Source organism: Gobius niger (genome assembly GCF_951799975.1).
Source record: "Gobius niger genome assembly, chromosome: 9".
In the NCBI taxonomy this organism is placed as follows: Eukaryota; Metazoa; Chordata; class Actinopteri; order Gobiiformes; family Gobiidae; genus Gobius; species Gobius niger.
Window position 1 is genome coordinate 28082395 of NC_136860.1, and position 17769 is coordinate 28100163.

General features: G+C 42.2%; 2 protein-coding genes across 4 annotated transcripts in view; both read left to right on the forward strand.

Annotated features, from left to right (window-relative positions):
* The window catches only part of LOC306968168 (histamine N-methyltransferase A-like), a 208948-nt gene extending 191983 nt beyond the window's left edge, over positions 1-16965 (forward strand). For 2 of the 3 annotated variants that reach the window (XM_079563483.1, XM_079563484.1), the window contains exons 2-7: positions 13523-13680; positions 14069-14121; positions 14704-14811; positions 14871-15001; positions 15358-15451; positions 16336-16965. In XM_079563483.1, coding sequence (XP_079419609.1) covers positions 13547-13680; positions 14069-14121; positions 14704-14811; positions 14871-15001; positions 15358-15451; positions 16336-16688 — 873 coding nt within the window. In that variant the 5' untranslated portion in view covers positions 13523-13546 and the 3' untranslated portion in view covers positions 16689-16965. Of the gene's footprint in view, positions 1-13418; positions 13681-14068; positions 14122-14703; positions 14812-14870; positions 15002-15357; positions 15452-16335 lie in introns of those variants that run through there. The other variant, XM_079563482.1, reaches the window with a different exon arrangement.
* On the forward strand, positions 5318-11848 carry LOC306968196 (histamine N-methyltransferase-like; the record flags this gene model as incomplete). Its single annotated transcript, XM_079563519.1, has 7 exons — positions 5318-5370; positions 9933-10078; positions 10288-10340; positions 10467-10574; positions 10853-10983; positions 11145-11238; positions 11499-11848. The coding sequence occupies exons 2-7, from the start codon at positions 9942-9944 to the stop codon at positions 11846-11848; spliced, it is 873 nt and encodes a 290-aa protein (XP_079419645.1). The 5' UTR covers positions 5318-5370; positions 9933-9941.
* Positions 16966-17769: the final 804 nt, after the last annotated feature.

Consider the following 17769-nt stretch of genomic DNA (forward strand, 5'->3'; position numbering starts at 1 on the left):
ATCAAATTTTCACTGAAAACAGCATTTAACAAACAATTTTGTTGGTGTAGAAAGGCCCAACCAGGGACTGGAGTTGAAAATTAGCACTAGCTATAAATTCTTTTTGCATAGCATCAGCTACAAGCTTGTTTGTTGAATTGCAATGTCCCTGTCAAATAAATAAATAAATAAACAAACGCGTTAGGATTGTCATATGTATAAAACTTGATAACCTTGTTTTGATGATCAGAAACATTTAAGTGTGGTAAATATAAACAAATGTAAGAAATCAGGAATACTTTATTTTGTCACTGCACTGTACATTTAAATTCATGAGTTAGTTTAGACAGTCATATTTTTTTAAAGTCTAGGGGCCAAAACAGAAGAAACACTAATTAGATATGTATATTGATTACCATATGCACACAGCTATAATATGAAGGTGTAACCTCTCTAACGTGCTGTGGACAAGGGCGGGGCAACAAGCCCCTGGTCTGCACTATGCTCGTATGTTAAATTAGCAGAGGGTTTCCTTGTGAAAATAGGCAGGTAGGTCTGGCTACAAAAATGAGCAAAGTCAGAAGTAGTACAAAATGTATATCTCTTTATTTTAGTTATTAAAAATAGGTTATTTCTTTAACATGTATTTTCACGCACCCACACTCCAGAAAGTAAACATGGACTAGTTTGACAGAAATAAGAATAGAATTATAAACAAAACTGCAAATAAACCCAAACCAAAGTCAAAGCAACAAAATGATAAGCTAAATCCACATTCACAGCCTAAAGTGCTTGGTTTCTAAGTGCTAATGTTTACAAGGAAAAGTGCATTGCTATGTTAAGGGGCAGGGCTATGGTTAATCTCTAAGGCAACTTTGTTTCGGCGACCCGTCAGTAACCCACCAACTTCACTTATACTAAAAACTGGAGAGCACAATTCTGAGCGCATAAATTGAGAGCATAAATTGAGCAACAGAGGCCAACTGTTGAATCAACCATATGCATGTTAGCTCCACCGTGCGTTAGGAAGCAAAAACAAAACAAATCTGAACCGCATTTACCTTGCATACACCAGACTATGGCCAAACCGGGGCTTCTGGCACCTGTACAGGAGAGGCCAGTACCCGTAAACTCCTAAAACACCCGGGCCAGAAGTAAATTGTATTAGCAACAGTATTGATGTGCATTAATAGGCCTAAAACACACCAAAAGCGATCTACTTACATGCGCCCCTTGAACCCACGGCCCCGAGACTGAATGCTGCACGGCGTCCACAGCTTTAATGCATTAGTTATCAGGGCAAGCGGAAGTGAACACGCACCTTGGATGGCGCGTTCAATGCAGCACCCCAGTTGGACAAACGCCTGCCCCATACATTTACCCACAGTGACCCGGTCACAAATGTAAGAGGAAAATGAGCTTAACAGGATAATTGTTCAGAAATGCAGTCTTATAAGGGGACCGGAACAGACTGCGTTTTGTGGTTGTTTACACAGCCAGGTAGTAAGACAGAAGGTTCTGGAACCTTCTGTCTTACTAAAAGAACATTCATTAATGATAAGCCTACTCGTTTTGGGTATTGTGGTGTTTTCTTGTCTTTTTCTCAATAACTATTAACCTGGCTTGCTTGAAAACCAAACTGCTCAAATGAAGAAATTAAATAATAATTCCCTCGTTTGGAAAGGCCTTGATTTTTTTTAATTGACACTACCTATTGTACTAATATATCCATCCATCCATCCATCTATTTTCTTCCGCTTTATCTGGGGCCGGTTCATAGAGGCAAGTCTGAGCAGAGATGCCCATACTTCCTTTTCCATGCAGACCTCCTCCAGCTGTCCTGAGGCTAGGCCAGCTCAGAGATATGGTCTCTCCAGTGTGTCCTAGGTCTCCCACGAGGCCTCCTCCCGATAGGACATGCCCGGAACACCTCCCAAGGGGGGGCGACCAGGAGGCATCCGAAACAGATGCCCGAGCCACTTCAACTGGTTCCTCTTGACGAGAAGAAGCAGTGGTTCTACTCCAAGCACCCTGACTGAGCTCCTCTCTCTAGGGGTGCAACCAGCCACCTTGTGAAGGAAACTCATTTCGGCCACCTATATCTGCGATCTTGTCCTTTCGGTCATTACCCAGATCTCATGACCATAGGTGAAGGTAGGAATGTAGATTGACCAGTAAATCCCTTTGCCCCCGACTCAGTTTCATCTCATACATCACTGCCCACGCCGCCACAATCCATCTATCGATCCATCAGTCCCTCGCTCGTGAACAAGGCCCCGAGTTATATGAACTCCTCCACACCATAATTGTGTTGTGCAACTGCTATTAAGAGACACAGACAGATATATATATACTAATGCGTTTGTTGTTGCATTTCTATTGACAGACTCGGATGAGCAAAATGAAGCCTAGGGTTAATTCAACCTGGTAGAGTAATTTCAGTATCAAATACCTCCAGCCAATGATCGCTTCCGTGAGGGCCACACCTCCATCATCAGCGTAAGAGCCACACATCCGTAGCAGCCAATCATCGCCCTTGTTCCCGCTTTTAAGCCCCAGCAATCATGGTTTGTTTGCTTCCCAGCTGTGCTGCGACCCGCCTCCACCCCATCTCCGTCTCTTCCGTCCACGGCTTCTACCTGCTGCATCTTCACGGGTCTTCCATGCCACCACCAGTGTCCAGGCTCCAAGGGGAAGACATCCCTAACTACAAGCTGTTCATCCATACTGACTTTCATACATCATTGTCTACCACCGGGGTCTGATCGCCAAAACTAATATACATGTCAATAAATCTTCCTAATCGCTGCTTTTGTCTGAGTCAATCCAAGTTGAACTGAGGGTTAACAGTTCAATCCTAGCTCTGACCAGTGCATAATACTGTTGTGCTCTTGGGCAAGACACTTCTACTGTATTGCTTCAGGTCTCACTATGCTTGTGTTTTAATATAATTAAAGTTAGTGAGCACAAATACGGCAAAAAAAAAGTTGAGCCCAACTAGGTTTGCACAGATATTTTGCGTATCGTAGGCCTATGTTCTGCTCAAATTAACTGCTGTCCCCATCAAATTAACAACAATTTACATTTTGGTAACACTTTGTTTTACAGTAGGCTACCTTGATACATTGTACCAAAGTAAATTTAGTACAATGTAATGTGCTCTGTAACAATCTGTAATAACTTTTACTTCTCAAATATCACTGTTTTTGTCTCCTATATGAAAACGTAGATATGCATGTATGTAGTTGATAAACTTATTAATAATAATAATGCATCGGTTTTATATAGCGCTTTTCTGGACACTCAAAGACGCTTTACATTGCATTATTCATTCACTCCATACCCAGTGGTGGTGGTAAGCTACTATTGTAGCCACAGCTGCCCTGGGGTAGACTGACGGAAGCGAGGCAACCAGTCTGCGCCATCGGCCCCTCCGACCACCACCAACCACTCACTCACTGCATTCGTTAGGCTTCCTGGTGTTACTAAACGGTCTCCCATCCAAGTACCGACCAGGCCCTTCCCTGCTTAGCTTCCAAGGTCTGGCGGGATTGGGAATCGCAAAGGCGGTATGACGGCGGTATGTCCCTTTAAAATAGCGTGTGGACCCTGATCTTGAATTGACATCCTGAGTTTTTCTGCCGTTCTTTTACCCATGTGTCCCTCAATGACTGGGTTGCTGTATTGCACAAACTAAACTTGAACCTTGTTACGCAAACAGATATAGTCCTAAGAATGATTTATTTGATTTATAGATGATTTATTATGTGGATGACATGGCTGCAACTATTCAGTTCTACCAGGGGCTTTTGAAGAAGAATGGACGACTTATGGTCATTATCAGGCAAGTGTAGAGGATAACAGGATATATTTGAAGCTGTCTATGATAAGTGTGAAGGGAATATATACTATACAGTGATGTTAACATGCTAACATCAATGTTAACATATGTACAGGTTAAACTCCGAAAATTAGAATATCGTTAAAAATGTGCATTCATTTCTGTAATTCAACTTAAACTGTGAAACTAAGATATGATACTTTGCAGGCTCATCACATGCAAAGTGAAATATGTAAGGCCTTTATTTGTTATAATTGTATTATTATGGCTCACAGCTTGTGAAAACCCCAAATAATAAAAAATATATATATTCTAAATATTTTGAAAATGGACAGTAAGCCATAATCATCAAAATGATAACAAACAAAAGCTTAACATGTCACTTTGCATGTATATATGCAAAGTTAGTCTATATCATATATTAGTTTCACATTTTAACTTGAATTACAGAAATAAATGAACTTTTGAACGATATTAAAATTTTCTGAGATTCACCTGTAAGATTGTTGGAGTGTAAATTAGGAAACTATATTAAACAACTGTATGAATTGTATTATGTACTTCATCAGTCAATAAATATTAAAGTGTTTTGGGTCCTGACGCACCAGTCAAAAACGACTGCTCTTGGCCAGGCTTTCTTGAAAAATGTCATTCCTGGTTAAATAGATTTAGATGTATTTGTCACATGCAGGTCAACACCCAGTCAACAATGCAGTGAAATGGACTTGGATGAGACAAACCTGTCAACTGACTTATATCAAAATAATAATAAAAAAAAGTATACAGAACAATCTTCATTCAGCCACACTCACATACCGGCCAGTTCCTTCCTCAAACATCAGCACTGATTAAAACCAGGGATGGTGGGAAGACTGTTCAGCAGACTGGACCACTCTCTGAAGAGCCTTGCGACTCTGGCTAGTACTGTTCCCATCCCGCACTGTGATGCAGCCCGACAGCAGGCTCTCAATGGTGCGTCTGTATTGGTCAGGGTGGTAGTGTTTATTCCAGGAAGTAGAGCCTCTGTCAGGATTTCTTCACAGCAGTCTCTGTGTGAAGTGACCAGGTCAGATGCTCTCTGATGTTCACCCCTAAACACTGACCTGCTCCACCTCAGAGTTGCTGATGGAAATAGGGTGGCAGCCTTAGTTTATTGGTTTATTTGAGCAGTTGAAATTCTGCTCAAAGGGTTGGACTCTATTTAAATTATGGATGCAAAAAAAAGTACCTTGTCCTCGGTCATTAAAAACTCAGGTGTATAATGCCACATGTCAGAATACGTAGACTGTTTCCGCAGGTTATAGTAGCACATTACTTCACATATCATAATGTAACATAAACAGATCCATCACATTACAAACCTTTGTAGGGGAAGGGAGGAGGGAACGGTTTCAGATTGGTCCCAGGCTGCAGTTTGACAGGTCCTGCCTATCCCCACCCACCCAGTCCGCCATTCCTGTTAAAAGTCGTGGCAGCGAAGGGAGGGTTCACTTAAGCCTGCTCCATTTCTCTGACACAGCCTACACAAGTGCAGCACCTGCACGTTCACAGTAAGTGGCAAATATTGTGTTTTCTGCTCCACCTGATGCCTTGTTAGTTGTAAGTGCCGGTTAGCGGTAAGCAATGAGACCGACACGGCTCTGTGTGGAAGTGCTGGCAGCCATTTATTTTAACTCCCCACCAGACAATCCCCCAAGACACAAGAGGGCGCTCGAGAGTAGCGTATGGACTAAACCACTACCATAACATCCCCCTTTCTCAGTACGTTATGAGCGATAACGTTACATCAAAATTGTGTCAACTTATCATGCAAAAATGTAAACATTGCATCTTATTTACATGTATTGTTACCAATTGGGGCTGTGATAACAAACTTCTTTCTTAGCTTGTAAATAGAACTATTTTTTTTTCTTTTAAATTTGTACAGGATTATCTGTTGTTACATTTGTAATTGGCGTAACATTTCTTCTTCTTATCTTGAACAATGAACTAGTGAGGGGGACTATTCTGCCCCGGGCTGGTCACTCAGCGTTTGAGAGTACCTTCTACCTAGGTCAAAGTCCTTAAGGTACCTCGGAGGGTTTCTCTCTCTGGTTGGATACCGCTTCTCTGTAGGACGGTTATTTGGAGATGTTGGGAGTCGAGGAGAAGCAGGTGCATCAAGTGGCGGGTCGTTCTGCAGGACATAACCAGGGGTGTCCTCAGGGTCGGTCTTAGACCCTGTGAGAGTGACAAGATGACTCCGATTGCGTCTCAGGAGTCCTCTGGGGGTCTGAACCAGGTACGACCTTGGTGTATCCGCCCTGGCTGTAACTGTCCCATTTTCTTTCATGTCTGTAATCCAAACCTGATTTCCTGGGTGTAGTCCCGAAAGGTCATGTGCTCGGTGTCTGCTATTGAACCATTTCCACTGCTTCTCTCTCTCCCTCCGTTCTCTCTCTCTCAGCGTGGTGATGTCAGTCCACCCTGGACTGAGGCAGGATGGAAGGATGGGCACTGTCGTGCAAAGTTTTCTTCCCATCAGGAGCTCTGCAGGGCTGTGGCCGTTAGCAAGCGGAGTGGCACGATATGCCATGAGCGCAAGATAGGGGTCGCTCTCTTTCTGCAGTTGATTTTTCACTGTTCTCACGGCTCGTTCAGCCTCGCCATTGCTCTGGGGAAATCTTGGTGGTGTGGGCAAAGTCCCATTCATAGGCAAATCTTTGGAAGTGCTCTGATGAGAACTGTGGGCCGTTGTCACTCCGAACCTCCACAGGAATGCCGTGTCTTGCGAAGATGGACTTCATGTGTTCAATCACTGCCGTAGAAGTAGTGTGTGTGAGCTTGGCTACTTCTATGAATCTGCTGAAATAGTCCACTAAAAGCAGGTACTGGCTGTTATTCCATTCAAAAAGATCAACACCAACCAACTCCCACGGATGTGATGGGAACTCTGTGGGCAGTAGTGTTTCTCTGTGGTGTGGCCTCTCTTTAGCACACGTGTCACATTCAGACACTAACTTCTGCAGTTGTGCGCTGAGTCCTGGCCACCATACCGACTGCTTTGCTCTCTCTCTGGACTTTGCGATGCCCTGGTGACCTGTGTGTAGGCGGCCCAAAATGTCCTTTTGCAGTGACTTGGGAATGACTATACGTGTCCCCTTTAACAGTAGGCCATTCTCAACTGTGAGGTCACCGGCGTGTTGCTGATAGGGAAAGCATGGCCCTGATATTTTGTGTTTGTCCGGCCAGCCATTCCAGCAGTATTGTTTCACTTGTCTCAATACGTCGTCCCTGTCTTGGTGTTCTCGGATTTGTAGTAACCTTTTCTCTGTTGCAGGAAGATTAGTGACAACCTGATGTGCATACAAGTCAATTTCTTCTCCTAATATTTTGTCATGCACTGTCTTTTCTGGTGCTCTGGACAACACGTCCGCAGTCGCAATGCATTTTCCAGGCACATGTGAAATGGAGAAACAGTACCTCATTAATCTCATTCTCAGTCTCTGTACACGTGGTGGTAGCTCGTCAAGGTTCTTTGAGCCTAAAAGTGGCACTAAAGGTTTGTGATCCGTCTCGACATGGAACTCGATGCCTATGAGAAAATCTGAGAACCGCTCGCACGCCCAGGTTATGGCCAGGGCCTCTTTCTCAATCTGAGCATACCTTTGTTCTGTCGGGCTGAGTGCTCTTGATGCGAATGCGACTGGTTTGACTGTGCCGTCTTCTTGCTTTTGAAGCAGCACTGCTCCGAGTCCAAAGGAAGATGCGTCTGCTGATACTGTTGTCTGGGCTTTTGGGTTGTAGAGTGCCAAGTTTGGTGGCCTGCTCAGTTCTGACTTGATCATGTCAAATGCTTTTTGTTGTGCATCACCCCAGCACCACATGTTTTTAGCACCCAGCAAGTCCCTCAGTGGCTGTGTCTTCTCTGCGAGGTGAGGGAGGTATTTTCCCAAATGATTGACCATCCCTAGGAACCGCCTCACACCACTGACGTCTGTGGGTGCCTCCATGTTGCTGACTGCTTTTACTTTTTCTGGGTCTGCTTTCACTCCAGTGCTGTCAATGATCTGTCCCAGAAACTTAATGGAGGTTTTAGAGAACTCACATTTCTCGCTGTTCAGCGTCACTCCTGACTTTTCGAGCCGCTTCAGAACTGCCTCCAGTCGTGTGTCGTGTTGGGCCTGCGTTTCAGCGTACACCAGTATGTCGTCCATCCGGCAGACCACGCCATCCAGCCCCTCCAAGAGCTGGGACATCCTTCTCTGGAAATGTTCGGGAGCAGATGAGATACCAAAACAAAAGATATTAAAACAAAATCTCCCGAATGGTGTGATGAATGTGGTTAAGAGTGCTGAATCTCTTGACAACGGGATTTGCCAGAATCCTGAGTTTGCATCGAGTTTTGAGAAGATCTTTGCCTCTTGAAGCTGTCCCAGAGTGTGCTCGACTGATGGTAGCATGTGTCGTTCACGTTTGACAGAGTCATTCAGCTTTGTTAGGTCGACACATACACGTACCTCCTCTTCTGATCGCTTTGGAATCGGGACCATCCTGGCACACCAGTCAGTGGGCTGCTCCACTCTTGAAATGACCCCTAGCTCCTCCATACGAGCTAGTTCCTTTTTAACTTTAGCTAACAGGGGTAGTGGGACGCGTCGGGGGTGTTGTCAGAGCAAATGGCTTGGCATCTTCTTTAAGCTCGATTCTGTATTCCCCCTCCATTTTGCCTAAGCCACTGAACAGTTTTGGGAAACGCTGCTTCACTGCCTCTACCGATGTGAGTGACACTGCCTCCACTCTAGCCACCAACCCGAGAGCTACACTTGCTGGGCGACTGAGTAATCCCTGTATCAGATCTGCTACCACATACACTGCCTGTACTGACGAGTTATTGGCTGTGCTTAGGTTAGCTGTGAACTTCCCTTTAAGTGCAAGAGGCGACATGCCCGCCCCATACAGTTTCAGTTTAGTTGGCTGTAGTTGTGGTCTCTGTGCTAGAGTATTGTACACCTTTTCAGGGAGGACAGTGACGTCTGCTCCTGTGTCAATCTTGAGCACACAGTCTAGATTGTTTACTTTGACAGTCGTAACCCATGCATCATCTGACTTATCTGAAGCCACTGAGCCTAAAAATGCAACCTCACTTTCACTGTCATCGTCATTACCCGCAGCCTGGATTTCTCTTACTGCTCCTGACCTACACACTCGTGCATAGTGTCCTTTTTTCTTGCACTGATTGCAGAATACATCTCTGGCTGGGCAAATGTGGTTGCTGTGATAGGGTGCCTTACCACACCTGTTGCATTGTTGAGTGTCACGATTTGTGTTTCTCTCTTGGGCTTGTTTCATTGCCTTTCAATTTGCGTTTTACACATGATGATCTGCACATGTGATCTACAGCACCGGCGGGACGTGGAGGCAGGACAGCTACAGTCGGGTAAAGGGACCTGGGGCCCAGTGCAGGGGAGGGGCCCTCAAAAGTGCTGCTATAAAAGCCCATAATCGATATAAAAACTATGTCCCGATCAGGTGTTTTTGCCGTCGAGTCCGAGTCCGATACCATATATATATATTTTTTAAACTAAGAAAAAGCTATATTATATTCAACTTGTTTTCATTCATGGTTTTGGATATAGAGAGTAACTCTACCTAGTCTGTTTTTCTCAAAAAAGCAAGACGAGTCTTTACAGTGTAGTATAATTTTTTGCAAAACTAGCTTGTTCTGCCGGCACTATAGGTACTGCAGCAATGGCGGCCCCCAGCGTCGTCGTGGTAGCGGTTTGAGTTAGGTGGAGTGAGTGACAGAGGCGCTGGGCCAGGGGGAGAGGACAGAAATCTGATCAAAAGTAATGAGAATGGACATCTGAGTCCTGATCGGGAGGTCTGTAACCACGTGATCAGGCACGATTTCCGATCACGTGATTGGCTCAGGACATCCCTACTAAAAACTAAACCAACCCTGGCCAATTTGGTGCCCTAGGCTTTTTGATAATGGATGGTCCTCTTTTCGCCTTCACTTCTCCACACTTACTTAATCATACCTATCTCACAATGATACTTCTTCGAAACCTAAACAATTGAACTTTGGCGCTGAACATAAACTATTGCTTGTAAATCTTCTTGTTGTCAGGCTCGCACCATGACTTCTCCGCTCAAGTCCTTGATTTATGATGATGACAGATACCAAAAATGCCTTGACCATTTTCTGGAGCGCTCCTCTGAACAACAATGTTTGAGGGACTTCATCCGCAACACCCTGCCCGACATACTGGCCAGGTAATAACACACTGCACTCATTCACAAGGGTATCAATGCACTCATTCAAGACAAAAATTCCGAGAGAAAACGTTAATATTAATTATCGTAATAATATATTTTCTTTTTAGCATTTTAGACTCCATCACTTAATGTCTCTCCTCCAGAACACGTCATACAGTCCAATTTGAAGCATTTTACTGAAAAGACTTATTATTTTCTCCTCTCAGTGTTGGCAAAGGAAAGTCACAACTAAATGTCATTGGAGTTGGAAGTGGAGAAGGTAAAAATCTTAAAGCACTTTCATTAACTTTAGTAACACAGCTTTATGAGACATAAATATGTTTTAAGCATTTTCTTCAAGAGTATGTCTTCTATACTGTGTAATAATAGCTGTGTTGTGATGTAGGTATCGTTGACCTGGAGCTGCTCTCTCAGCTGTGTCAGAAGCACCCAGGGGTGCTAGTGGATAACGAGGTTGTGGATCCCAGCAGCCAGAGGCTCAATGACTACAAAGGTATAAGCCTAAATGACATGCATCACAGTACATCTGATATCTGTAGTCAGTGCTTGTACATTCTGGACATGTCGCTGAGAGATGTAGAAAAAACTGTATTTGGTTGTTTGGAGTCAATAAAAGTTCCTTATGTAATTTATTTTTTATTTTAGTTAACATTATGCATCTGTAATTTAATAATAATATTAATTTAATTTAATTAATAATTGTTATTTTTTTCCGTTTGATTCAAAATGTTCAACAAATATAATCCTCGACTGTCTGTCTGTGTGACGCAGCGATGGTCGCCCAGAGGCCGGATTTAGAGCACATCACGTTCACCTGGAACAAAATGACAGACTCTGAGTTTGAGGAGCAGTGGAGACAGAAGAATATCACCAAGAAGGCCGACTTCATTCACATGCTGCATGTCTGTGTGCTTTTCTCACACATCTATGTCACAGCCAGTTGACGAAGCCTCATGTCAATTGTTGAAATCTCATTAGAGGCTCTTTGTAGCATAGACATACATCACACATAATTAAATGAATGAATCTAGTCTCCAGCTCATTATCTGTGTGGAATCCACAGATGCTGTACTATGTCAAGGATCCGGGAGCCACCATCAGCTTCTTTCAGAGCCTCCTCGACAAGAATGGAAAACTTTTGATTGCTTTGTCGTCTGGTGAGTGGATACAGTAATCCTGCCATGTATTTAGACACCTTTTATTCAGTAAGAATATAACATAACATTTGACAAATCCTTAATTAATTAATTTGAATAAGGAGAGGTTGTGTCTTACATCATCCAACAAAGATACACTCAGCTAAACAAAGCAAGAGACTTTTGTCGTTGATGATAATTTCGGAAAAAGGTATTGTTTATAAAAAAAAAGTTAAATAAATACCTCAAATCTGAACTGTCCTCCTCATTGACCTTTTTAGGTGAGAGTGGCAAGGGGAAGCTGTGGGGAAACTTCCGCAACACAGAAGTCACTCAACGTGTGACCACTGCAGACATCAAGAGTCTTTTGGACGCCCGAGGTGTCCCCTATCAGAGCTACGAGTTCCAGGCTCACACCGACATCACCGAGTGTTTCACTGAAGGAGACCAGACCGGAGAGCTGCTGCTGGACTTGCTCACTCAGGTGCTGGACTTCAGTGGGACGGCCTCCCCCGAGCTCAGACAGAGAGTTCTGCGGCTGCTGAGGGACCCCCAGTGCAGCGTGGAGACGGGGGGCAGGGTCCTCTTCAATGGCAACACTGAAGTCATAGTCCTGGATGCACTCAGTTAAAATGTTGGGCTGCACAATTAATCACAATTAATTTCAATTAATGAATTGATTCAAAATGAGCAATTTACAACAGCTCCAATTATTTAGGTAATCACATTTTCCCTGACATGTGGCTGTATGAGTTAATTTAGCCGGTCATATTACTCTCACGTGTTAATGCTTCTGAAATTATATAAAATGTGCAGAGAGAGAGAAGGGACTCCATATTTTACAACAGAAATCACAAATGTACTTATAATGATAATACTACCACAGACAATTGTTTGACTGAATGTCCCTCCATATTCCCTGCTTTATACTATTCTATTAAAGTCTTTAATGAAAAATGAAACATGTTTGGTACTGTATTGATTACCAGATACATCGCTATAATATAAATCACTGCTATAATATACATTTGAGCTTTAATTGAGCTAAACCTGCTTCAGAAATGCAGTTTCTTAAGATAATGTTATAGTTTTAAATCATATGAAAGTTTCCAGAACTTCTCTAATCACAAATGTATTAAGTAACCCTCTTAGATAATAGATTATGTTTCCCATTGAATTCACAAAATACTTCTTTTCTGTTGGTAAATACACTACACAGTTTACGGCTCACTGGTAGGTTTCTAAGGCCTATTATACTATTCAATAGATGAATGAATGACGAGTTTTCTTTCTGGGTTTATAATATCTATCTACCGTATTTGAAGTCAGGTGCCTACACTTAAGCTTTTTCCTTAAATACTGTAAATACCAAAACAGGCATACTCAGAAAAGGCTGTCACAAATCAGATTGGCAAAAGACATTTGGTAGTAGTCCCACTTCTAATAAGCGACTGTCTGATTGTTTTAGTAACTTTTACCTTTTGCCTTTATATTTGATTACATTTTTCACTGAACTATTTAGAAAAGGCCAGCACACTTCGCCTTGATGCAAATTGTTAACCTCTATCCACTGCTTAACTTCCCATGTACCCTACCTGCAAACTATTGTAAAGACAATCTCTTGCTCACAGCTGCTTTATTCAAATGTAGTGACAAAAGCACGCGCATTTACAGTATCATCTGCCCTACACTGAATTCAAAGTATTGTAATATCTGTGCATTACTTGTTGTTTTCTCTATCGTTTTTCTGCTGTTGTGTCCCTGCTGTGCTACCAGGGAGCGCTGTGAGCGTGGGGGAAAAGCGTCCGCAGAGAGAAGCAGGGGCGCGGTTCTTTGTGTTTTGTCTTCAGTTTGTGTGTTGAGCGTGAGCTGTGGCTGGAGCAGCAGCCTGTACTTTTGGCAGCTTGTTGCGTAACAATAGACCATAAAGTTGCACGTCGACTGGTCACTTCAGTATTTCGAGGGGCGCGGGGCATCACACACAGTCCTAAGCTTGCAAGTACGCACTGGTCAATACGATACGACAGGACTCTGCTGCAAACATCCAAAAAAAAAAACGTTTTCTGAGCATAAGTATCATCATGAGGAACCAAAAAAACACACAGTGAAGCTTGTGTGTTTAGTGCGCAGCTGCTGTATCAGTTCATTCACAGCGCGTTACGTAACCATCTTCCGTGAAAGGGCCAGTGGAAGGGAGGGCCACTGACCAGAGCGTGTCCTTAAAACACCCAGCACATTTTCACTCTTCTGAGCAGCCAGGAAGACAGCGGTCCAGTAGCACGTTAGAGAAGATTATTTTTTGCTAAAAACGCTTCAAGAGGAGTCAGACATGGCCGCCGACAAGACAGAGACGTGTTACCAGGAGTGCTGCGTCCAGAACTTTCAGTTCTACTTGGAGCACTCCGGGGAGCACCAGGCTATGCTGCAATGCGTGAACAGCGTCCTGCCAGCGGAGTTCAAGAGGTCGGTCAATGTTAAAACCAAAGCCTCAAATCAAGCGCACGTTTCCTCTTCTACCAACAAATTAAGTGTCTATTTTGAGAAATTCTCACTACTAATTATAAATACTAGCGGTTTGTAATGAGCAGTTGGATAGTATTATTATTATTATTATTATTATTATTTTATTATTTTATTATTATTATTATTATTTTTATTTTTATTTTTATTTTTATTTTTATTTTTATTTTTATTTTTATTTTTATCATTTTAAAGAGAATAATAAACATGTAAGTGTGAAATAACCGTGGCCTTTCTGAGATTTGCATTTTGCATTAGAGGTCAATGTGGTTTCATGAGATGAGTAGCATGTCTGATTATGAAATATGTCTGATTTTGAAATATGTTGCAGGATTGGGGAAGGCAAAAGCAGTCTGGATTTCCTGGGTGTAGGAAGTGGTGGAGGTGAGTAAGGCATAAAAACATTTACAGTAAATTACTGTTGGTTGACATTTGGAATTTCCACTGTTAAAAAATATTGCTATATAGGCAGTTTAACGTGTGCTTAATTCGCTTGAGTGACAGAATCTGGTCCAACGGGCTGCCGTGGCGTGGATTAATCTTGCCTGCAGATAAAATAACATCTGAACTGTCATCTACTGTAAATACATGTCATGTAGGGTGTATCTTCTTTTTAACTCTCATACTTCAGTAATATTATTTATGCCTATTGTTCATTTAGGCTAATCTTCTTGGGGTAATTCAATGCTGGGTTTGGACTGGTTTTCCGGAAGCTTCATAATACCAACCCTTTATGTGGCTCAAATTTGAGATGTTGTTTTGTTTGGTCCCCAACAGCCACATTATTCTTCAATCCATGCAGGCCATAAAGGTTAAAAGTCAACTATATCATTTTGCTTAACTTGAGCTTGTGTAATTATGTTTGTCAGATAAGTTATCTCTGGTTTTGCAGTCATTACACTTTAAAGTGTTTTGTCATGTATATTTATTTATATATTTACCATTCATATCTCTATTCATTTGCAGGCGAGATGGATGTCCATATGTTAACATTGCTCCAGTCCACATTCCCTGGTGTTCCTGTCACTTCAGACATAGTAGAGGGCAGCGTTGAGCTCACAGACAACTTTAGAGGTAAGTCTGTAACTATTAAACTGTGGATAAATGTAATAATAAACTGCTTGTCTGTACAGCGCTGGTAGAGAAGACCCCCAACCTCAAGACTGTCCCGTTTGGCTGGCACATCATGCCAAGTGAAGACTATGTGAAGCAAGCCAAAGCAAAGGGGGACATGAAGAAGTTTGACTTTATCCACATGATTCAGGTAACACAGTTTGCCAACAAAGGTAACACACCTGCAGACAATCGATGCTGACAGCCAGTCGGGCACCCAACCCCTGGATTTTGCATGTTATTTACAATTATTTGTTTAAATGCATGTGAACTTTTGGACCCTGATCTTGTACTGACATCAAGAGTTACATTTAGCAACACATTAATCCTTGTGGCCATGCTTGTTTACACTGGGGAAAATAGCCAGTGATGTCTATCTGCCATATTTAGTAGTGGGCATTTCACCCACATGTCCCTGAATGAATGGGCTGCTGTATTACACAAACAAAACTTGAACTTTGTTACGCAAACAGACATCGTCCTGAGAATGATTTATTTGATTTATAGATGATTTATTATGTGGATGACATGGCTGCAACTATTCAGTTCTACCATGGGCTTTTGAAGAAGAATGGACGACTTATGATCATTGTTGAAGCAGGTGAGTCATGTTATATGGCGAGTGTGTCGGAGGATTATAGGCCTCCGTTTGTAATGGCCTTATTTGGATTCCTTGCACTGGATCTATGGTGCAGAAAACGTTGTGCTGTAGGTGAACATGGGAGAGTGCTTGTGCAGGTGAAGGTTCTTGTAGATATGCTGGAGTGTCATTTGGGAAACTATATTAAACGACTGTATGAATTGTATATTTACTTCATCATTCAATAAATATTAAAGTATTTTGGGTCTCGAGCCACCAGGCAAAAACCACTGCTCTTGGCCAGGCTTTCTTGAAAAAATGAAAATTGACATTCTTGGTTAAATAATGCTTTAAAGGGGGGCTATTATGCAAAATTGACTTTTTCAAGCTTTACGTCATGTTATTATGTCATTCCCTCATTAAAAACATGCCTGAAGTGTTGCCTTGGCACATTCACGTATTTTTGAGTAATCTGTAAAAGCTCTGATGGCAGACATTTTAGGGATAGGTTTGCCTGAGTCCTCCTAGGAACGCCCCCACCTCCTGGAGACGCCTCCGAGCTTTCGTCACCAGCCGAGTAACCAACCACTGCTCCTCAGCAGAACCCCCTCCCCACTGATGCCACAGACAGCGTGTGGAGGGGGTGGGTCGGAAAGAGTCAGAGGTTCTTAAAGAGACAGAGGCCTATTTCAAGACATTCACTACAGCCATTTTGAGAGAGCAATTTTATACAAGGCAGTTATTCTAATTTACAGACCAACAGAAGGTTTCGTCATCATTGTAGTGTGCTATAGACTGGTGCTATGTGATTGAAAAAAGCATAATACCCCCTCTTTAATTGAAAATTAAACATTCTTGTGCATATCCAGCAGCGCCATCCTAATTCTCCAAATGTTTATCTGTAGGAAAGGGTGGCTGGGACACCCTGTGGAAGACCTTTAAGAATGATCTGTGCACTCACACCATCACTGAGTACCGTTCGTCTGGAGAGGTGAAGGCCTGCCTCGATAAACTGGGCCTAAAATATGATGAGCATCGGATCCATAATGAATTTGACATCTCTCAGTGCTTTGACCAAAAAAGTAAACTTGGCCATGATCTGCTCAACTTCATGACAGCCAAGGACGACTTCTACACGGGTTTCACCCCAGAAACACAGAAAGCCATCTTGGATCTCTTCAAAAACAAGTGCAGCACACAGAAGGATGGCAAGACCATGTTCAACGGCACCCTGGACGCCATCCTTGTCCACGCATGAGGGAAACAAGGATGTACAAATAAGATCGCTCAGTAGCATTTACGGCTTTTTAAAGGGCTTTCTAGCAACACAACTTTGTACAATAGAAGTAGCACTTTTTATCCAACCAACAAATGCAAACAAATATATTTGATTTAGCACGTTTCCAAGAAGATGTTTACATTTATCAGTCTATTTTAGAGAGAACTACTAAGTACGGATACACAATATAATGTGTGTTTTCTTCTCAATTGGAAATTTCTTTTGTAATCACATTAAAACTGGTGGTTTGAACCAATGTCACTGAAGCTGCTTTTTTCCCCCCTCCACAGTAGATGTACCTTTATGTTTTGACCATATTGTATATAGCCTATATAAAAGAAAAAGAAAAACGGGTATCATTTTCAGAACTAATCAAACAACTTAATGTACTTTAAATCTGTTTGAAACCGTAACAAAAATTAAGTAATACAAAAATAAAACACCATCATACACAAGCAAAAAACATACCAAAGGTCATAAGCCACATTTATTGTTTTTTAACCAAAAGTTTTTCTGCACTATTTGTATGTTACCAGCAGATGTCGCCAGAGTCCTTCTAGAGAAGGTTATCTGTTATGAAAGTTCCAAATCATGTTGGGAGGGATGAAGATATTTCTTAAGTGACAGCGTGCTCTTTAAAATTGCTACATAGTTCAATAATGTAGAGTTATAATTGCACCACAAAAGTCAGAAGAAACAAATACAGGCTTTTTTGAAAACTTAATGGTGTCCATAAAGTTAGAAGTTGCAATGTCGACATTGTATCAAACTTAGCATTTAAAGCATGTACATAGGAGCATTTTTTTCTTTTACTATTTCGGACCACAGACGGTAAAAAAAAAAAACTTCTGGGAAGTAAATATGAATATGGAGACATACTTGGGACTGTCTATGGCCGATATGATCACTGCTTTATGAGCTCTAGGTTGAATTGTGGAATAAAACAAACCTACATTGGTAACTGCATCCACAGCAATTAACTTGCCCCCCGTGAATGCACAATAGGGAGGGGCAAAATGCAGACGAAAGCGACCCTAAAAGTTAGGTTGCCCCCGACACA